This window comes from Musca autumnalis, unplaced genomic scaffold (assembly GCF_047663935.1).
Source record: "Musca autumnalis isolate F117 unplaced genomic scaffold, ASM4766393v1 scaffold_1, whole genome shotgun sequence".
NCBI lineage: Eukaryota > Metazoa > Arthropoda > Insecta > Diptera > Muscidae > Musca > Musca autumnalis.
In genome coordinates this window covers 12061895-12085871 of record NW_027411644.1, presented here as the reverse complement: position 1 = coordinate 12085871, position 23977 = coordinate 12061895, and the positions used below count along the sequence as shown (strand labels likewise).

Genomic DNA, 23977 nt, shown 5'->3' with positions numbered 1-23977 from the left:
CTGTATTTTGAATGTTTTAGACACTATGACTAACCGAAAGTATTCAAATTTTGTGGTTAGTCTTCGGCAGAGGTATCAAACATTTCAACAGAGAATTATGGGCTTAGGTCCACGTTTTGATATAGCCCCCATACAACGGTACCTCCCGATTATCGGTATTTTGAAGATTTTAGCCTCATTATTACACCGAAATTGATGAAATTTGGTATTTAGTCTTCGTAGGGGGCATTATACCTTCACCTTGAAATTTGTCTGCATAGGTCCACGCCTTCATATAGCCCCCTAAGGACGGTACCTCCCGAGGTTTTAGAGGAGGTTTTAGCCTGATTATCAGACCGAAATGGCTGAAAATTGGTATTAAGTCTCCGTTGGGGAACTTATAACCTTCCACCAGAAATATGTCGGTATAGGTCCTCGTCTTCCTATAGCCCCCATAGAACCGTGCCTCCTCATTTTCAGTATTTTGAGTGTTGTAGCTTCAATATCCACCCGATATGACTGAAATTTGGTGTTTAATCTTCATATTGTTTGTGAGCATATTGAATATATCAAACTCTTGTCTTCATATATGAGAAATTTCCTTTAAAAAAAATTTTTGACCGATTAGTGGTCAAAAAACGGTCAATTTTTTGTAAAAAATCGAATTTCGATTTTCGCTGTTCACAATTTTTTTAAAAATAGATATTTTTAAAATTCTCTCGTTTTAAAGCAAGATTATTAGGTACTTAATAAGCTCACACGAAAATATATGATGATCGGTTCATTCGTTTTCGAGCTATAGCCAACACCGCAAAACGATTTGTTAAAAAAGGGGGTATCCTCTCAGTGAGGTGATCGCTGAAAAAGAGAAATGACACATTCGTCTGCAAACCTCTGCAGCTGGGACCTTTATATATTTGAAGTACTCACTTTTTACTACTCATACAGCAAAAAATATCGATATACACTTTTATACCATTTTTCCCACTCCACTCAATTTAAAATTTGCTTCAGAAAATTAATAAACTTAGTAATACATGTTTGGGTAAATGTAAACACCATATGATTAATATTTACATGCAAACAAAAGTGTAGCCAAGTTTATTACATCCCAAGAGAACTTAGGAACCATTTTTGCAGCGACAGTTACTTTTAAATTTTAAATATTAAAGCATAATATAATTTATTAATTTTAGAAAAAAAAAAAAACACAGAAATACGTATTAACGGATTTAAATTACGTCGGATTTAAATCCTCATATACCAAAAACTACTTCACGTATCAGTACCAAAATTCAGATTCTTCTTAATTAATTTCTATAACTCCCCATCAATAAATTTGTTCAACGAAGTATTTAGTTTTTACCATTTTTGGCCACGGTCGTGACACTGTGCGTCATAATGTCAAACTATCCAATGGAATTTATTACTATTACCAACAGATATGGAACTTTTTTGAAAGATTTTTATTTATTTTTAGAACAGTGTTTTCAGTGTTCTCAACAATGAACGCAAACAAACAAAACGATTCTCGTACCAATCACACAAAGTCACAAACTTTTCACTTTCTCTGAATCGTTTCGTTCTCAAAACAAAACCACAAACTTTTCAATGTAAAAAGATGAAAACAGTACGATTGCTGAAGTGTATCTCGGCTATTGTTGCTGGAAGTCGTCTGTTTACACAAAAAGCCAGCTAAAGGGAGCGAATCGACAGAGAAATTTTGACAGTTCTTTTACTGAGAGTTTGCAAATTCTTGCTGGACAAATTTCTTCTAGCCAGCACTTGCAACTCTTCTTCTTCCTTAAAACAATTAGCTGTTTTTAATTATTCGGTGATTTATGTTTGTGAAAATTAAAAATAGTAAAGTTAAAAGTGGAAAAATTTCTTTTTTGGGTAATTTTCTTTGTTATTTTAAATAAAATACAACATTTTTGCTTACTTTGGTTCCTTTATTGGCGGACAAATTGTTCTGTTTTGGCAAGTCAGCTGATTGCTTGCTGGTTTTTGCTGGGATGGTGTCTGTTTACTTTTTTTAATTTTCTTGCAAAAGAGAATCAAAACCCCTTACTCTCTGTCTGAAAGTTCTTGCTTGACAATTCTTGCTGAGAAATAATCAGACAGACCTATTTTCTAACAGTTGTCATGGAATTGAGAACTTTTCGCTGTTCTTTTTGTTCGCACTCACGAATGTAAAGAAAACGAAACTAAACAGCGAGTTCGGTCAACGTATGTTATGTTTCGTTTTGCATTGTTCCTATGGAAAATACGAAACGAAACCATTGGAAATATTTCATAAAGTATTTTTACGTACGCTGGTTGCCAATGATTTACTTTGTTTCTTTTATTTATTTGAGAACAAAAACACTGAGATTAAGATCAATTACTTAACAAAAATAAAAATAGTCAACGATTTTTGGATTTTTGTTTTCATTTTGAAATTTTACAAATATGCAGCACTTTATTGTAGTAAAACTTGTAGAGAGATAAAAAGAGTATTGTAAATTACCAAAAGAAAATAAATATACAGTTAAAATATAATTTCCAAAAAATAAAGAAAGAATAATACAAAAGGGATAAAATGAATTTTTGTACATTTGCTATTAAATTATCGCTCAGCCGATCAATCAGACAGAGGTCTGTCTGTATTGCACATTTTAATATTTTTTTTCCATAACAAATATATCTAATACTAATTATAAAATGTTTTTAATTTTTTTTTTAGTTTATGTATAGATCCAATTATAATACAAAAACGTGTAAGGAGATAAACAATAAGGGATACAACACAGCAACGAATAGGAGAAACCGAAAAATGTAGGAATTCTTGTTGGTGTATAATCTCATGTAGAATTAAAGAAATATACGGGTTTCAATCAAATCTAGTTTACTGTATTGTATTCTCATTGCAAATTTCCTCTTTTTCGATTAGACTACTTAAGTAATTATCAGGAAAACCCATAAGCCACTAGATTCAAAATCAATGACTGGTGAATATTTATTTAAAAAAAAATCGTATGTATATACGCTTTAGCAACAATTCCTTTCAATATACAATTTTAATTTAATATTGTATTTTATATTTCGTTTCCATGACCCCCACCGAATCAACAGGATTTGTATGTTAGTTCAATGGCATGGAACCTCAGTTTTATATAATCATCCTCCTAGTGGCATAAGGGTTAACTTTTACTCCTCTTATTCATTCCTATGTCTATATGAGAGAGCTTTTGATGTTTGTGTGTGTGTTTAACTTTGGTGTAAATATGAAAATGTCTTTTTTTTCCTCATCTAAATCTATACAACGATGATAAAGGTAAAAAAATTACATCTTTCTATTTTTGATTGGAATCCTTTTGTTTTCAATACCAATTTCAGTTGGTGTTAGCTAAGAACACTGTTGCTGCTATTTTTATCATCTCCATGGCTGGAATGTGGAAGTGGATGAACTTCAAAATCACATGTGTATTGAGTTTGAGTGAACATTTGAAAATCTTCATCGTTTGAATCGCCACTGCGTCGGCTGCTGCTATCTTCCGTTTCGACACCACACAGTAATGGCTACGCATCCTCTTCATTGTTGATATCAACTTCTGTATCGGGATTTGTAGATATTCTGCAAAATGAAAAGAGGTTAATTTTTTTGTAACATGCAATATAATAAAAAAAAATTATGTTTGGATATTGGCTGAGCACTATGTGAGCTTTATTATAGGCTAAATAGGTTTTAAACTTGAATTAAAAAAAGTTGGTTCTTAATTCAAAAAAGCTTTTGTATTAGTCACTATATACAATTTTATCTAAGTATATCTAAAGCTTTAGTTAGTATGAGTGATTAAGTATAAGCCAAAGCTTTTCTTTATAACAGTAGAGTTGCCGTTTTATATTGATATCGAACATTTGTTGGAATCTCAAACAAAAACCATGTTGTCCATTATCCTAAAAGATAAGCAAAAAACAAAAACAATTAAAAAAGTGTCAGTCGGCTTTGCCAACAGAGAGTTACCCTCATCCTACATGAATTGAGACACCTATGGACAGATCGAATACCGGCTACACAACCGATATCCCTTTCCCCAAGAATTATGTATTTAAATGGGTTCTCAGAATTTTGTGGCCTTGTCTCGATGTGAAAATATTGATACTCTTTAGGCACTTATCTTAACATTTGTGGACGTTTCGAATAAATTACCTTTTGTAATTAATGGGCCGATTCCGTACAGCGAGGCGAGTCGTGTCGCGTTGCCTATTGCAATTTTTCCATTACGTATGGCAAAAGTCGCACGACGACTTCAAATTTTGTCGCCGTAATGTTCATTTTCCGGCGACAACAAATTAGCTGTCGCCGTTCATTTTTACTAACGAATAAAAATAAAATAAAAAAGAAATAAAAATAACTTGTTATCGACGATTATTTTCTATCGCTGTACGTAGTGCATTTTTTAAATTTTGTCGCAGAGACGATAGACGTCGCGACATGACTCGCCTCGCTGTACAGAATCGGCCCATAAATTTGAATTGGATTAAGTTCGTGAGGGAGATATCCGAAGATGTTGTCCGTTATAGACCCTCTGGGGGTTGACGTACATATGGAAAGTTTCTCTCTAAAGTGATACTCATTTCGTAAGTTATCATTTAAATTGGCGGTGACCGGGTTTTTTTACAGCTTTTGGTCCATCATCTCAAGAAGTATGGACTTATTGTGTGGAAGGTACTGATGGAGTGGGCCGATATAGTTCATATTCCATCCTCCAAGTATGTCTCCAACTTCGTCGTCGGAATACGAGACACTCCCGCAGTCTCCCCAACAAAAACAAACGCAGAATCTTGTTGTTGTTTTTCAACTCCCCGGAAATGCATCGTTCCTGCTAGGGATAGGTAATTCGACTTTCGATTAATCGATTAGTCGACTTTTTGCAGTTAAAAGTCTAAAAATCGTAGTCGACTTTTGGCTGGAGGGAAAAATAGCATAATCGATTATATTGTGATCGATTTTCGAGTTTGCCCATTGATTACTGACTTGGCGGTTTTACAGTTTTGGCGGTTTTATATTTTCAAAAGAAAATTCGAAAATCGACGAATAATCGATCATAATCGATTTTCTGCGGTTATGAAAAAGTCGAAAGTCCAGTTTTATGACAAGTGAAATAATCGCCAGACCGAAAAATCGCATTTTTAGTTTTAGATCAAAATCGAAAAGTCGAAAATCGATTATTGCTTTCCATTACCTATCCCTAGTTCCTGCAATTCAATTCCTTTATGAGTCGGAGGAACATCATAGTAAACGAAGTACACTATCGCCTGTAGCAGCCCTGCGTTGGTTACAACGTTTTGCGAAAGGAACATTTCAGAAAGGAGGGCATAAGTCTTCTCCTACAAGATAGTGTCAGGGATATTATGCGAACGACTAAAGCCCATGGTCAATGAAGTAATTGGAGCTTACCAATGCGGTTTTAGACCTGGCAAGTCCACAATCGACCAGATATTTACCCTGCGGCAAATCATGGAGAAGACCCAAGAGATGCAGATCGACACCTACCACCTTTTTGTCGATTATAAAGCAGCCTTCGACAGCCCGCTACGTTCAAAGGTATTCCAAGCAATGTCTGAATTTGGTATCCCCGCATAGCTCATTCGGCTTTGTAAAATGACTCTAACTGACACAAGATCTTCAGTTAAAATAGGAAAGAACCTCTCCGAAGAGTTTTGTACCAAAAGAGGTTTCAGGCAAGGAGACAGCCTTTCGTGTGATCTTTTCAGCATACTGCTAGAAAAAGTTATACGAGAGGCAAATAACAGAAGAAGTGGCACAATCTACACCAATAGTCACATGTTACTTGCTTATGCTGATGATATAGACATCATGGGACGATCAGTAAAAGAAGTAACCGACACCTTTATGAAGGTCGAAGGAGAATCTGCTAAAGTGGGTCTGGCGGTAAACGGCGAGAAGACCAAGCTGATGACGTCGACGCGCAATGCGTCCATTGAGATCGGGCCAACTGTTGAAATTGGTTTCTATAACTTTGAGGTAGTAAAAGACTTCATATACCTCGGCACCGCCGTAAACACAACAACACAAAAAAAAGAATTGTATTGACCAACAGATGCTACTTTGGCTTAAGTAAGCACTTCAAAAACAAAGCCACAACTCGTCAAACAAAAATAACGCTTAACAAAACACTGTACTACCCGTGCTGATGTAAGGTTCCGAAGCCTGTGTACTTGCGCAAGCAGATAAGACAGTGCTTGGCGTGTTTGAGAGAAAAATTCTGCAAAAGATCTACGGACCAATCTGCGTTGACGGTGAATATCGACGTCGTATGAACCACGAGCTGTATCTGCTATACAACGACATCAATATAGTTAAACGTATTGAGATGCAGGGATTGCGTTGGCTAGGTCATATAATAAGAATGAGCCACATGGCGGTGCACGCAGAATTGGCAGGCCAAAGAATAGATGGCGCAAACAAGTGGTTGAAGAGATGACAAGGTGTGGTATTCCAAAAAGCGAATCACTAAACAGAGAGAATTGGAGATCTTTTCTTAATTCTGTCTATGGAACAAATGTTCTGTAATGGCCCAGCTAAGTAAGTAAAATTTAAGAAGCGGAGGAAGAGGACTTGCCTTTCTTATACCCCAGTCTATCCAGTAGGTATATAATGGTAGTGGAGTAAAGTGTAGGATTGCCGTAGTAGAGTTTCTTAATGTGTACATTAAGGTTATGACTTATTGACTTTTTTTCTCAAAAATGATTTCCTGTAGCGAGAATGAATGAACTTTTGCCTATTAATGCAAAAAAGCCAAGCTCATTAAGTATTCTCTCTAGTGTTCTTATATGAATGGCACGCGCAGGGGAATTTTAAACAAAATTCCAACAACAATCATTCACTGTGTTGATGCTCTTTTCAACTCACAGAATTCGATGAATTCTTAGTTGATATATGCTAGCCTGTTGCAAAATATTTTGTTTTGGCGTTTTTTTTTTTTGGGAAAGCCGAATAGTGTGATTCTCATTCATATGAGAATACTAGACACTTAAAGAGTTCGGTTTTTCGCTAAAAACTGAAAAGCCAAAGTGGTCCCGCTACATGCCGATCTCCGCTTGTTACCAGTAGCAAAGATACTAGAGGCACTAATCCTCCCAACGATAAAACAGTTTTCCAGTTGCCCAACGTTAGCATGGATTCTGGAAAATGCACAATACAACAACAACAACAGTACACGCCATATTCGCACATAGTAGTCGAGGACTAAACAGGCCGTGCGACCGAAGTCATGGTGGCTAGTTATTGACGTATCGAAAGCTTTCGATACCGTCAACCATGTCAAGCTGTTTAAAATGTAAAATTTGTTGTTTGTTGTCGGTTTATAGAAGAACAAGTAAAAAAGTATCAGTCGGCTTTGCCGACAGAGATATACCCTCAGCGTATGTAAATTAATGGGCCGATTCCGTACAGCGAGGCGAGTCATGTCGCGTCGTCTATCGTCTCTGTGACAAAATTTAAAAAATGCACTACGTACAGCGATAGAAAATAATCGTCGATAACAAGTTATTTTTATTTTTTTTTATTCGTTAGTAAAAATGAACGGCGACAGCTAATTTGTTGTCGCCGGAAAATGAACATTACGGCGACAAAATTTGACGGCGTCAGGCGAATATTGCCGTACGGAATCTAAAAATTGCATTTGGCAACGCGACACGACTCGCCTCGCTGTACGGAATCGGCCCATAAAACTTTCATCTACGGACAGAAGTTAAACTAAATTTGGACAAAATATTAGGAGATCCAACGTTTGGATAAATTTGGTTGCCCCGTTCAAGGGATATCGGATATCGGATTAGTGAAATTTTTTAAATATTGGAGGGATGTACAGGAAGTTGTAGCCAATCTTCGAACATAAACTAATACTTCGATTCCGTATTGCGACGCGAGTCATGTCGCGTCGTCAATCGTCTCTGCGACAAAATTCAAAAATTGTTCTACGTAAAGCGATAGAAAATAATCGTCCATAACAAGTTATCGGTGATGTAGCGGAGCGTTTTTTTGTTTTGATTTGAATAAAATATCAGAGCAAGTTGTACACAAAAGTAATAGTTTTCTAAAATGATACTCGTAAGCTCAGTGGAACTATTTTTTGATGATAGTGAAGAAAATATGGTTAACGTAGCATCTATCAGCCGACACTTAAGAGATAAATCGAATCCTTAAGAATTGCCATCAGTATTGTGAGTATGTTTGGTTTCCAACATTCATCAAAATAATTGTTAATTTTTTAGGTTTAAAGAATTGCTCTGTTTACTACGATAACATTTGTTCCTTTATGTTATCGGTCGGCTTTGCCGACCGAGATATACCCTCAGCCTGTATATATTGAGACAATTTTTCCCAAAAAAACATATGTATTTAGGCGTTTTTAAAAATGTTGGGCATTTGAGCCGACAAAAATGTTCATTAGGATTAGAGATCAAAAGTTTTACGGAGGAGATACTAAAAGGAATGGATCTACATTGACCATTATGGAAGTGGATATCCAGCCACTACATATGGTGCCACAGGGGGTTTTTACTCCCTTCGGGATGTTTGCTCAAGAAGTATGAACTTGCCCCTGAAAAAACGTTTACCATCGTAATTGAGGCAGCGAATGCAAGTTGCTTCAACAAAAATCGAAGTGATTCGATAGCCGGTCTTAAAGTGAACTTATCCGAAATATTGTGTGGGAGGTACCGGATGGAGTGGACAAATATAGACCATATTTGAACCTGATCTATATCTAGCAGATATATTAGGATGTGTACAGTATGGACCAATTCGGCCACTCCCTTCAAGAGTTACCGTATGAACAACTTTTTCGAACATTTTTGAACTTTTGTGGGGGAGGTACCTGAAGAAGTGGACCGATATGGCTTATCTTCAAACTTAAACTATGTTTGGACAAAATATTACGAAGGCCAAATTTTGGACCGAATCGGCAGATCCGATCGAGAGTTATCTTGCGCTCCAACCACCTCACACGGTGTCATAGGGGGTTTTCAACTTTCAGGCTATTTTCTCAGGAAGTATGGACTTGCCCCTAATGAAACTTGTACCGTCGTATGGAGGGCAGTGAATACAAGTTGCTAAAATAAAAATCAGAGCGATTCGAGAGCAGGTCCTAAACTGAACTTATCCCAAATTTTGTGTGGGAGATATCCGAAGAAGTGAATCGATTAAGTCGATATTGAAACATTATCTAAGTATGGTACACATTTTACGATAGGCAAAGTATGGACCAAATCGGTTACTCTCTTCAAGAGTTATCGTGCACACAAATTTTCCGAACATTTTCGAACTTTTGTGGGGGAGGTACCGGAAGGAGTGGACCGATATAGACCATCTTCGAACTTAAACTAAGTTTGGGCAAAATATTACGAAAGCCAAAATTTGAACCGAATCGGTTCATCCGTTCGAGAGTTATCGTGCGCTCCAGCCAGCCAGACAGGCAGACAGACGGACATTCCTCATTCGACTCCAAATTGTCTGAAACACATTTCGTCCAAACATACTTGGGGTCTAAAACCATTATTTCGATGAGACACATTTTGCCCGTATGAAAGTGTATATACCCTCGTTAGCATAAATGCTGAGGGTATAATTAGTAGATTCTTGTATTTCTGTAACAGACCACTATTGTCGGCTTTCAAAATACGCTTTTATTTGTATAGTAGAGGCATTAAAAATGACTTTAAAAAAACCCACGATCAACAGCAATATAGCCAATACTTACCTTGATTTAGCCATGTCCGTCCGTCTGTCTGGCTGGAGCGCACGATAACTCTCGAATGGATCAACCGATTAGGTCCAAAATTTAGCTTTCGTAATATTTTGTCAAAGCTTAGTTTAAGTTCGAAGATGGGTTATATCGGTCCACTACTTCCGGTACCTCCCCCACAAAAGTTCGGAAATGTTCGGACAATTTGTGCGCACGATAACTCTTAAAGGAAGTAACCGATTTAGTCTATACTTTGCACATAGTGAAATTTCTACCAGACTTAGATGACTTTCCAATATGGACTCAATCGGTCCACTCCTTCGGGTACCTACCACACAAAATTTCGGGAAATTTCAGTTTAGGGCCTGCTCTCGAATCGCTTTGATTTTTGTTGTAGCAACTTGTATTCACTGCCCCCATACGGCGCTATAAGTTTCATCAGGGGTAAGTCCATACTTCCTGAGAAAATAGCCTAAAAGGTACAAAAAACCCCTATGACACCGTGTGTAGTGGTTGGAGCGCAAGATAACTCTCCAACGGATCTGCCGATTCGGTGCAAAATGTGGCCTTCGTAATCTTTTGTGCAAACTTAGTTTAATTTCGAAGATAAGCCATATCGGTCCACTCCTTCAGGTTCAAAAATGTTCTGAAAAATTGTGCGCACGATAACTCTTGAAGGGAGTGACCGATTTGGTCCATACTTTACACATCGTAATATATCTACCATATGTATGTATATCAGGTTTGAATATGGACTATATTTGTCCACCCCTTCGGGTACCTCCCACACAACATTTCTGATAAGTTCCCTTTAAGACCTGCTCTCGAATCACTTTGCCTTTAGGCTATGAAGGGTATATACACTTTCATACGGGCAAAATGTGCCTCATCGAAATAATGGTTTTAGACCCCAAGTATGTTTGGACGAAATGTGTTTCAGGCAATTTGGAGTCGATTGAGCAATGTCCGTCCGTCTGTCTGTCTGTCTGGCTGGCTGGAGCGCACGATAACTCTCGAAGGGATGAACCGATTCGGTTCAAATTTTGGCTTTCGTAATATTTTGTCCAAACTTAGTTTAAGTTCGAAGATGAGCTATATCGGTACACTCCTTCCGGTACCTCCCTCACAAAAGTTCGAAAATGTTCGGAAATAACTCTTGAAGGATGTAACCGATTTGGTCCATACTTTGCCCATCGTGGAGCGTGTACCAGACTTAGATCAGGTTTTAATATGGACTCAATCGGTCCACTCCGTCGGGTACCTCTTACACAAAATTTTGGAAAAGTTCAGTTTAGGAACATCTCTCGAATCGCTTTGATTTTTGCTTTAGCAACTTGTATTCACTGCCCTCCATACGACGGTATAAGTTTCATCAGGGGCAAGTCCATACTTCCTGAGAAAATAGCCTGAAAGTTGCAAAAAACCCCTATGACACCGTGTGAGGAGGTTGGAGGGCAAAATAACTCTCGAACAGGTCTGCCGATTCGGTCCAAAGTTTGGCCTTAGTAATATTTTGTCCAAACATAGTTTAAGTTCGAAGATAAGCCATATCGGTCCACTCCTTCAGGTACCTCCCCCACAAAAGTTCAAAAATGTTCGGAAAAATTGTGCGTACGATAACTCTTGAAGAGAGTGGCCGAATTGGTCCATACTTTACGCATCCTAATATATCTACCAGATATAGATCAGGTTCAAATATGGACTATATTTGTCCACTCCATCCGGTACCTCCCACTCAAAATTTCGGATACATGTTCATTTTAAGACCTGCTTTCGAATCACTTTGATTTTTGTTGCAGCAACTTGCATTGCTGCCTCAATTGCGATGGTAAAAGTTGTTTCAGGGGCAAGTTCATACTTCTTGAGCAAACATCCCTGAAGGTCTAAAAAACACCTATGGTACCATATGTAGTGGATGGAGATCCATTCTAGTATCTCCTCCGCAAAACTTTTGATATTAAATCCTAATCAACATTTTTTGTCAGTTCAAACGCCCAAAATTTTTAAAACTCCCTAAATACATGCGTTTTTTGGAAAAAAAACTGTTTCAATATACACAGGCTGAGGGTATATCTCTGTCGGCAAAGCCGACTCATACTTTTTTACTTGTTGTTGAAGCAACTTGCATTCGCTGCCTCAATTACGACGCTAAATGCTTTTTCAGGCGCAAGTCCATTCTTCTTGAGAAAACAGCCCAAAAGGTGTCCAAACATAGTTTCAGTTCAAAGATTGTACTTCCCCCAATATTTAATAAATTTCACTAAATTGCACTAAAATGGTATGGACGTAGGGTTTTGGGTAGGGAAATACCGCACCGGGAATTCTCGTTTTTTTTTGGCTACGGGATTTTCCCGGGAAACAAAATCATATTTCCCGGGAAAACGGGAAACACCCATTTGCATTTAGCACTACTGATATTGAATGAATAAACTATGTAATAAGTTAAGAACCTGTGATGAGGAATTATATGCTCGTCTCTTTTATACAATAGAATCAGAATTCGATTAGATTTTACAGAATCAGGAAATAACAAAAGATTTGGAAATAACTCTAATCCACAAAAAGTTCCATTTCCAATTCCATGTTTGTAGTAACCTTAAGCATATGATCATATTTTGCAAAACATAAGATTTTCGAGGTCCATAAAAAAAGAATTTCTGATCAATAAATTCATTGTATGAGCCAAATCTCTTTCCAACGAGCTATTTCCTTAGCTTTGAATAATGGAAATAGTCAGTGTGGGCAGAATCAGGACAACATAGCGGCTAACAGCAAATTCGTAATACAATCCAATCAATGAATTTTTCCATATTGTTTTCATTTTTACTCGATATAGCGAAATCTTGTTAGGTATTTTTCGGAACGGAACTTTCTGAAAAACTTGCTCTGGGTCTCTAACATGTGCATTTCATATATGTATTTATGGGAAGATGGAAAAATCACGGAAACATTGATCCACCCCTCGTAGTTTAAAATTTCCCGGGAATACGGATTTTGTGATTCCCGTTTCCCGGGTATGATAAATACCGGGAAAACCCAAAACCCTATATGCACGATATCCCTTGAACGGGGCAACCAAATTGGTCCAAACGTTGGATCTCCTAATATTTTGTTCAAATTTAGTTCAACTTCTAAAATGGCGGATATCGATCTTCTCCTTATGGTACCTCCCCAACAAAAGTTCAACAATTGTGCCGATCTATCCGTAGATGAAAGTTCCAATTCACATAGGCTGAGGGTATATATCTGTCGGCAAAGCCGACATATACTTTTTTACTTGTTCTTTTTGCTTTTCAATTTACTTTTACTTGAGGACTTATTTATGTGAAATTCTCAATTCTTGGTGGTGATTTACTCGGTGTTTTATACTTACTTTTAACAGATTTAAAATAAGGTTATAAAATATAAGCGGAATGTACGAAATAGTGAAGATGTTAAAGGATATCGAAATTATATAGTTTTTACTCAAGCCTAAGTAATAAAACAACACTACAATACAACAATACTAAAAAATATGTATTTATTTTTATTTCAAAAATTTGTTATGATATTTTACAAAAATTATTCGAACAATTCATAAGCAGGGCTAAAAAGGAACAAAAACAATTACATAAAAAATGTTGCAAAAAAATAATAGCTTAGTAAAATTAATGAATGTCAAATTTCTAAAAGCAAGAGAGCACAGATAAGAGGACAATGTGTAATCTGAATATGTAGAGAAATGGGTTTAGCAGAAAAATTGAGAAAAAAAAGCGTTTTTACTATTTATAACAAATATTAATGGTCTACATGAATTCAACAATAATTCTACATTTTATATTTTAATTGGTTATTTTATGAGAAGAAGAAAAAAAGAAAATCTTTTTAGCCAACATATTTTTACATTACGATTTAAAGCAGCACATACATTTATATTTAAGAAAAACATTTGCAATTGTTAAGCGAAATAGTCATGAACGGCAATTCCCCGTGAATTTGTTCACTTTCTCCCTTAAGTTGCAACGGCGGAAAAACAAAACTCACGGGGGAAATTCCATTCATGATAACCCCCAATGATGTTTATCACACCGGATGATATAATGAGAATCGAGCTTGTCTGTCTCCAAATAAGTACCTATGGTCGCAGACACCACCCCATTGTTTCCCAAAATGAATGCTCAAACCGATATGATAAGTTTTGCATACATAGCCTTTCAAAATAAAGGACGTGGGGTAGGTACCCCACCTCCCCGAAATTCAAAACAATATACATTACCACGGCAAACCTCGAACATCTTCTGCAATTGTCACGATGCAACCATGATTTTTTCGCAAATTAAGTTTCAATCCGATACGTCCATATATATTTTTTTTAATAAAACATTTTACAAAATAGGACACAGGGGAGTTGCCCATCACCTCCGAATTTCATCAAAATATATTTTTTATTTTCACCATGGGACAACTTTAAACATCATCCTCAAATTTCTTGAAAATCCCGTCAGAAATTATGTAGATATAACATACACGGTGCACCTTAACCAAATTTAATTGGAAGGAACTTACACCTGGGAAGTTTTAGCGAATTCTGAAACTGCAATGTTCATAGATGAGAAAAATCAAAAAACTAAAAAAATTGCCGGAGGGCTTCTTAAATAAATCGCGGTCAAAGTTCACACTTTCAGGGGATTTTTAAGTTTTAACGCTTTTGCTTGAAAACCGCAAGTTCTATGGAAATGTTGTAGCAGTGAAAATTCTGTACAAGATTGACCTTCATGATATTTTCGTAGGTTTTACCGTTTTTGAGATATAGAAGTTCAAACTGGGACAATGCACGCCTCCTTACAAAACAATGCCATGACTACAAATTCCGAACTTAAACTTATATCTTAAAATTGGTACAACCTAGGAAAAAATTGGGTGACGTAGGGGATGGAAGATACCTAGGAACGGTTCTGACCGGTTTTAACATGGCAAAGCCCAGGATTTATCTTGTTCCCTCTTTCATCTCAAGTGGACACTGACCTCCCCGTGGTGTCACCTGGGGAACTGCCTTTAACACCCGTTAAAGGTAGTGAGCTAACATGTGCCGCGCGTTCACCCATAAGAACGTTAAAAACTTGGGTTTGGGCGTCGGGTTAGTAACCATCCCCTAGAAAAAACAGCAAAACGAAAGAAAAGAAAAACAAACCCCTCTAAATTTGACGAACCCCGCAAACTTTTTAAGGACCATGATCTGCGAATCTGCACCTGAATGTTCGCACTCTTTATAGAGAAGGTGCCGTCTTCGCATTGGCAGACGTACTTGAAAAGTACAAGGCCGATATTACTGCCATACAGGAAATACGATGGATTGTGAAAGGCGTCACAACAACACCTAAAGGTGACGCACTGTTTTATAGCTGCCATGACGTATAGCATGAGTTTGGTTGCGGATTCGTAGTTAGTCGGAGGCTAAAACATCTGGTATCAAGCTTCACCCCAGTGAATGATAGACTTGCTGCAATTCGAATAAAAGCTAAATTCTTCAACATCAGCTTTATTTGCGCTCATGCTCCCACTGAAGAAAAGGACGAACAAACCAAAGATATATTTTACGAGCGCTTAGAAGAAACATATGACCGTTGCCCTGCCCATGACATTAAAATCATTCAAGGCGATTTTAATGCCAAAATCGGAAAGGAGAATATCTTTGGCCCAACAGTCGGGAAATTCAGTCTCCACAGTGAAACATCTGACAATGGTATGAGGCTGATAGACTTTGCAGCTGCCAGAAACATGGTAGTTAGCAGTACCAGATTTAAGCATCTCGATATTCATAAGGGCACCTGGCTGTCTCCAGATCGGAAAACAAGAAATCAAATTGATCACGTTGTGATAGATGGAAGACATGCATCAAGCGTGTTGGATGTACGATCGTTCCGAGGTGCAAACATAGACTCGGACCACTACCTTGTTGTGGCAAAGGTACGTACCAGATTAAACTTAGCAAACAAAGTGCGAACAGACACAACACGAAAGTTGGACATCGCTAAGCTGCAAACACAACAGATAGCCAAAGCATATTCCACTCAACTGACCCAATTGCTCAATGAAAGCGCTTCTCGTCCCGATAACATATCAGCACAATGGCAAAATATTGCCCACTCCATGCAAACAGCCGCAAAATCAGTACTTGGATACCAGGGACCTCCACCAAGGAATCCATGGTATGACGAGGAGTGTCGTGCTGCTACCGAAGAGAAAAATGCGGCATATAGGACTACTTTACAATCAGTAGCAACGCATAGCGCACGAGAGAGATACAGGGAGAAAAGGAGAGAGGAGAAACGTCTTTTTCGCAGAAAAAAGAGAGAGATGGAAAAGCTGGAGTGGGAAAAAATCGAGATGTACAGGAGCCAGAGTGAAGTCCGAAAATTCTACCAAAGAGTGAAACATCAAACAGATGGCTTTGGTACAGGCACATCCTCTTGTAGAGACCAGCAAGGTAATTTGGTAACTGATACAGATATTGTACTCAGGATATGGAAAGAACATTTTTCAAAACTGTTGGTATCCAATAGCAGCGCGAAGACGACGAAGATACCACAATCCCAATCCCAGAAGATGGTATTGAATGTATACCGCCCAGCCAAGATGAGGTAAGGGCAGCAATAAATCGGCTGAAGAATAATAAGGCAGCAGGAGCCGATGGCTTACCAGCCGAGCTGTTCAAAACCGGAGGCGACACGCTGATAAGGTGTATTCATCAGCTAGTTAGCACCATCTGGCAGGCAGAACGAGTACCCGACGATTGGAACCTGAGTATCCTGTGCCCCGTCCACAAGAAGGGAGATAAGACTGTATGCTCTAACTATAGGGGCATAAGTCTACTCCCTATTGCCTACAAGATCGTGTCAGGGATATTGTGCGAACGACTAAAGCCTATGGTCAACGAGATAATTGGACCATACCAATGCGGCTTTAGACCTGGCAAGTCCACCATTGACCAGATATTTACCCTGCGACAAATCCTGGAGAAGACCCAAGAGATGCAGATCGACACCTACCACCTTTTTGTCGATTATAAAGCAGCCTTCGACAACCCGCTACGTTCAAAGGTATTGCAAGCCATGTCTGAATTTGGTATCCCCGCAAAGCTCATCCGGCTTTGTAAAATGACTTTAACTGACACGAGGTCCTCAGTTAAAATAGGAAAGAACCTCTCCGCAGAGTTTGATACCAAAAGAGGTTTCAGACAAGGAGACAGCCTTTCGTGTGATCTCTTCAACATCCTGCTGGAAAAGGTTATACGAGAGGCAAACGTCAAAAGAAGTGGCACAATCTACACCAATAGTCACATGTTACTTGCTTATGCTGATGATATAGACATCATGGGACGATCAGTAAAAGAAGTAACCGATACCTTTATGATGGTCGAAGGAGAATCTGCTAAAATGGGTCGGCACCTCCGTAAACACAACAAACGACATCAGTTGTGAAATAACAAGTAAGAAAAGCGTTAAGTTCGGTCGGGCCGAACTTTTTATACCCTCCACCACAAATTTCAGCCATTTCGGTGGATTAATGTGGCCATAACCTTCAAAATACCGAAATTCGGAAGGTACCGTTCTATAGGGGGCTATATGATGGCGTGGACCTATACCTACAAATTTCTGGGGGAAAGTTTAATACGCCTAAAGAAGACTAAGTACCAAATTTCAGCCATCTCGGCGTGATAATGAGGCTAAAACGTTCAAAATATCGAAAATCGGGAGATATTGTATTTTATGGTAGAAACGTTTCTTAGCCTCTGGAAATACAAAATACAAAGTTACAGCCGATTGTTTGGTCAAATGGGTCTAATACATTCAAAATATATTAAAATGACGCGTACTTTATAAGGGGCCTTATGTGGGGGCTATACCAAAACGTGGACCTATATCACCCAACTTTGGTAGGAATGTTTTCTGGCCTCTGAAGACACAAAATACCAAATTACAACCAATTCTGTGGTCAAATGGGTCTAATACATTCAAAATATATTAAAATGACGCGTACTTTATATGGGACCTTATATGGGGGCTATACCAAAACGTGGACCTATATAACCCAACTTTGGAAGGAAAATTTTTGGCCTCTGGAGACACAAAGTACTAAAGTACAACCAATTCGGTGGTAAAATGGGCCAAATATCTTAAAAAATCTTTAAAACGACGACGCGTCACGCGTCATTTTGTATGGGGGCTATACGAAAGCGTGGACCTACATACACGCAGAGAAAAAAATATGTTTGATCCAACAATATTCCAAGAGCAAAATATGTATTGTTAACATATTGTTGGATTCCTCATGTAGTATTGTAAATCCAAAAATAGTTTGTGTCAACTGAACAATATTTCTCTCTTTTCTTCGAAAATTTGTTTCTCTTCTCTCGCTATTCGATGCCGTGTTGAAAAAACAATTTTGGTGAGTTGTGGTGTGTTTGTATGACATGCTGCCTTTACCTTTGTTTTTGTGTGTATGTACTTGTGAGACTCTTGTTTTTATTTGTTTCATTCTTCTTTCCTTTTCGTGTTTGTTATGGTGTTTAATTATTCCTTATGTTGTGGTGGGTTCTTGTGGCTTTTTGTTTGTCTTTGTTGTCAGCCAATGCAGCAAACCATGTATTGTGTTCATCAATGATTGCAATATTATACGCGACATTTATATCCAAGTTATGCGAAAAGTGTATATGAGAAGTATATGCACTCAAATCAAAAATTTCTGGGCTGGTTTTCTGTATTGACAATACTTTTTGTAAACAAAATTAGATTATGATAGTTCCTACAATCGGTATTGTTAACGATTTTAACAATATTGCGGAAATTCGAAAGTTGTTTTTGTTTTCTATGTTTGGAACAAAATATGGTATTTTTGGATTTGGATTACAATGTTTGAACAAAACAAATACATTTTTGGAACCAAAACAAATATTTTTGTTCCAACAAAAGCGAAAAATATTTTTTCTCTGCGTGTAGCCCGCTTTCAATACCAAATGTCCTACGTAAATAGAACATATTCTCCCAAAATTTCATCAACCTACGTCAATCCGTTCGGACGCTAGAGTGATTTCCACAGACGGACAGACGGACGGACATGGCTATATCGATGTAGAATTGCACGCTGATCAAGAATATATATACTTTGTGGGGTCTACAATGATTATTTCGAGTAGTTACAAACGTAGTGACATCCTATGGTGGAGGGTATAAAAAGAAGAATTGTATTGGCCAACAGATGCTACTTTGGTTTAAGTAAGCAATTTAAAAACAAAGCCACATCTCGTCAAACAAAAATAACGCTCTACAAAACACTGATACTACCCGTGCTGATGTATGGCTCCGAAGCCTGGGTACTTGCGCAAGCAGACATGGCAGTGCTTGGTGTGTTTGAGAGAAAAACTCTTCGAAAGATCTACGGACCAATCTGCGTTGACGGTGAATATCGACGTCGCATGAACCACGAGCTGTATCTCCTATACAACGACATCAATATTGTTAAACGCATCGAGATGCAGCGATTGCGTTGGCTAGGCCATATCATAAGAATGAGCGATGATGAACCCGCTAAATAGGCGTATAAATACGGACCGCTTGGCGGTGCACGCAGAATTGGCAGGCCAAGGAATAGATGGCGCAAACAAGTGGATGATGAGATCAAAAGGCGCGGTATTCCAGAAAGCGAAGCAACAAATAGAGGGAATTGGAGATCTTTTCTTAGTTCGGTCTATGGAACAAATGTTCTGTAATGGGCCAGCTAAGTAAGTAATTAAGTATTTCGTCAAATTGACTTTATTGAGCTTTCAGTAGATAGTAAACCTCCTTTCCACAATTTTGTTAACATAGACCCATCTTTCATCTACTGATGGAGGTCACACAAAAGGGATCGACATATTTTTTCGATTACAACAGAATCGCACCAATAAACCTAAATATGTTAGTCAAGTACAGCCTATTACCCCTACTGTGGATATGTATAGCTGAATGAGATGACCGAGGGGAAATTAAAACCACATAAAACAAAATATTAAACTATTTATTAACAAAACATTGATAATAATTAAAAAAAATATTTGTTTAAATAAACTTACAACTAAAATTAAGTACCCCAAAATGTTACAACTATGTAATAGGCATGAACTACTAAAAATAATGTAGGTATGTATGTATATTTATAATATGCAAAAAGACAAGGAACGAAGGCGAAAGTGCGAGTAATATAAGTTTGTATTTTACAAAAAGAAGAAAATTGCAATAAATTATTAAATAAATAATCACAAGAGAGAGAAACGAAAAAAGAAAATAAATTAATAATTTCGATATGATAACGAAAATACAGGTATACCACTGTCATGTAATGACAATTCACTGCTCAGCACATTAAGGCCATGATTATTCAGGACCGATGTCGAGATGAGTATAGTGGGGTTTTGGTGAAATTTGATGAGGAATATTTTGCCAGATGAATGATTAATTAATTGTATTGGTCGTTGTTATTAACAAACATTTTTTAATGCCAGCCATGATTCCAAATCCACATTGATGATTTAATAACCATTGAGAGTTTTTCCATTTAAAATGATTGTCCAATTATTGCATTTAAATTAGATGGGTTTTTCCAAAACGCCATCATCATCATCAGCAAGATCCGTTTGTTAATATGGCACATGGTATTTTGATTTTGCATTGGCCGCCGCATTAAATCCAAATGATTATTTTCAATGATGGTGGTGGTTTGGTTATATCGACGATATTGGAAATATAGAAAAATCAATTTAATTCCATATAAATTTCGTTTTTATACATTCAATATTGCTTGATATGATGATCCCAATAACAAACATAGATTAGAGACACTTGTGCTTTATTAGATACGTCTGGCTAATTACTCGTTTTTTTTTATAAAATATCTTTTGTTTGGTTAGATGGATTAGGTGGTGGTCGGGTATTGAGACGCCAGGATTAGCTTTTTTGAAAACTTTGCAAATTATAGGAAATACTTTTTGTGTTTTGTTTTATTGTTATTAATTTCCACCAAAATGCCACAGCACAAACACAAATAACAAGTATATTATTATTGTTATTATTGTATTGTTAATCAAAACAAACATTGGGGAGAAATTGTGGGAAAGCGTGTACGTCGTTGTTGTTGTTGTTTAATTTTGTAATATAAACAAAGTCCCCAGGAAATTTTTTACCATTTGGGTTTGTTGTTTTTGTGTATTTCCAAAAATGTTAAACGGTCATCGTCATTAGAAAAATTTTGAATTTCGATTTTTAGCAGTCATTTGGCCAAATTATAAATTCAATCAGGTTCGTTGTCATCATCGTTTGGGGGCAACACACCAAGTTACAGACACACACACACACAGGTTTACAAATTAGAACAGAACAGCAGTACACAAAAACAAAAATGTTTAAGAACAATTTAAGATGACATGAAACAGAAAACAAAGATACATATATTTTTAATTAATTTGGTTTGAAATTATTAAAAAAACAATATACACACAAATATAACTTAATATACAAAGGATACCGAAACCATAAATAATTTACTTAAATAGACTCTAGACATAACGCGTATACATGCAGATAATGACATTTAGAATGCATTATTCTTGTATTGCAGTCGTAAACACAAGTCTGTATAATCATATGGTCTGTTCCTTTACTTTTGTAAATGGTAAAACCGCTTTTCGAGTAAAAAGTGGTAAAACTTGAAGACTATTGCACGTAAAGGAACAGAGCTATAGCTGATTCTTCCATTATGACTACACATTTTCAATATTTTTTGTACATAATTTCTAGGTAGGGTCATCGTTTGCCCACCAGAATATTATAATCATGCATAGAAAAATAAAACCACTTGGAAGACCTATTTTACTGTTAAACTTCGAAAATGAAGTTCATCGCAATCTCCTCTCATTTTTTTAAGAACAACAACAAACTATGCAAACATCATGGTAGAACAAAGAAGCTAGAGTAAATACTACAACAAAAACAACTCAACAACAACCACATAGGAATATGTTTTTGTTTGTAAAGTTAATGTCACCGGTACATGTAAACATAACAAGGAAATGTCTATAAATAATTGGAATTTATAAAACTAATATGTTTTCACATTTGATTGAATATTTTGAAAAACATGAAACATGAAAATTCGTTACATTTTCAATTTGAATGTTTCCAAATCATTCCACTAAATGTATAATTTCTCGCAAAAGGTAGAATACCGGCCAACATTTTTGGGGATCGCTGGAAATTCATTAAAAAAGGTGAAGTTGTTTCAGTCTTTTATTTTTGTAACACTATGCAACACTGAAAATGCAAACAACTTCTAGAATGCATTTTTTGAAAGTACATATTTAGACTAGGGTTTTGTCCTGTCAGATCCAGTTCGGATTTTATGCCCTCATCTAAACCGGGCTAAATCTACACTTTTTTGCATTTATCAGGCCTTTATCCAAGAAACGATTAGCAATTTGGCCTTGCTGTCTTTAGCAATATTGTAGCCCTTAACTAGTAGAACTTATCCTTTGAAAAAAACCATATAAGAAAAACTCCATCTAGGGCATCAAAATCTATAAAATGTAGAAAATTGTACATAATTCCTGAAATTCTGGTCAGTATCGGCTAAACTATTGGGATTTGAACCAAGTAACCTTTTGCAAAAATCTTTCAAAAAAAGTTCTCAGCAATTCTTCAAAACATTCTGAAACTCTAGAAAGCTTATTTCTTGTTGTTTCAGCGGTATTTTGCATCATGTCTTTTACAACACGTATTTCAAACACAGTTCACACCAACAGTTTATTCTCGCATTTTGGATTTCACTACATTATTGATATTTTTATTAAATCGTTGTTGAAAAATGTACTGAAAACAACGGCATAGAGACATTTTACAACAATGACATGTTCTGAATAGTTGTGTATTACATTCCAGGGAATATTTTTCCAAAAGAAAATATTCAGAAAAAATTAACGGTTTTGGAGATATTTTGAAATTTGAGGCAATAAATGTAGTTTTTCGAGTTCATTAGTTTTCCAAATATTTTATTCTTGTCCTTAACTACAAATTTGCTTCAGAGGTCAGAAGAAGATTCGCATTGATTTCAGAGATATAGCCCCGAATTTCTTTAAAAACTCAATATTTAACAATGTTTAGATGTGGCCATAAAATCCGAGCTGGATCTGACACAACAAAACCCAACTAGGGTTTCTTGTCGTTTGGGTCAGTACTTTCAAAAAATCCTCAGTTCGAATTGTTTGCACAAGATCACCTTAAAAATGTTGCACAGTGTAATCAAAAGTCACATGTTTATTATGGCTTTAATTTTTTTACATTTAACAAAATACCACACATATTGACAAAATCTTGTACCGCTTCTATAAGTGGTGTTATGGTGTGCGGCACGTTGTTCGGACTTGGCAGAGGTTACATATCATTGATATGAAGAAGTCTCTACGGGAGATAGTTTTTTTTTTTTTTTTTTTGAATGATATATTTTATCCTCAACAAATATATATCCCTAATATACATCGGAAATAGGAATAAAAATATGGAATATGTCGTATGGAATTTGACACTAACATTACAGCCCAGTACAGTCTGCTAGGTATTGCTCTTACCTTATATTGTTCTACCATGATGGCAACATTATCCGGCACCTTTTTATACCCTCAGCATTTATGCTAACGAGGGTATATAAATAAAATAATGGTTTTAGACCCCAAGTATGTTTGGACAAAATGTATTTTAGACAATTTCGAGTCGATTGAGCAATGTCCGTCCGTCTGTCTGTCTGGCTGGAGCGCACGATAACTCTCGAACGGATCAATCGGTTCGATCCAAAATTTGGCTTTCGTAATATTTTGACCAAACTTAGTTTAAGTTCGCAGATGGGTTATATCGGTCCACTCCTTCCGGTACCTCCCCCACAAAAGTTCGAAAATGTTCGGAAAATTTGTACGTACGATAACTCTTGAAGGGTGTAACCGAGTTGGTCCATACTTTGCAAATCGTGAAATGTCTACCAGACTTAGATGAGTTTCCAATATGGACTCAATCGGTTCACTCCTTCGGGTACCTCCCACACCAAATTTAGGATAAGTTCAATTTAGGACCTTCTCTCGAATCGCTTTGATTTTTGTTTTATCAACTTGTATTTACTGCCCCCCATACGACGGTACAAGTTTCATCAGGGGCAAGTCCACACTTCCTGAGTAAATAGCCTGAAAG

General features: G+C 36.9%; 1 protein-coding gene across 8 annotated transcripts in view; it reads right to left on the bottom strand.

Annotated features, from left to right (window-relative positions):
• Window positions 1-2392: 2392 nt before the first annotated feature.
• Window positions 2393-23977, bottom strand: part of Mvl (solute carrier family member malvolio) — a 61930-nt gene continuing 40345 nt past the window's right edge. For 3 of the 8 annotated variants that reach the window (XM_073966781.1, XM_073966763.1, XM_073966773.1), the window contains one exon: window positions 13230-13320. In XM_073966781.1, coding sequence (XP_073822882.1) covers window positions 13296-13320 — 25 coding nt within the window. In that variant the 3' untranslated portion in view covers window positions 13230-13295. Of the gene's footprint in view, window positions 3596-13229; window positions 13321-19753; window positions 20102-23977 lie in introns of those variants that run through there. The other 5 variants (XM_073966742.1, XM_073966722.1, XM_073966733.1 and 2 more) reach the window with 2 other exon arrangements.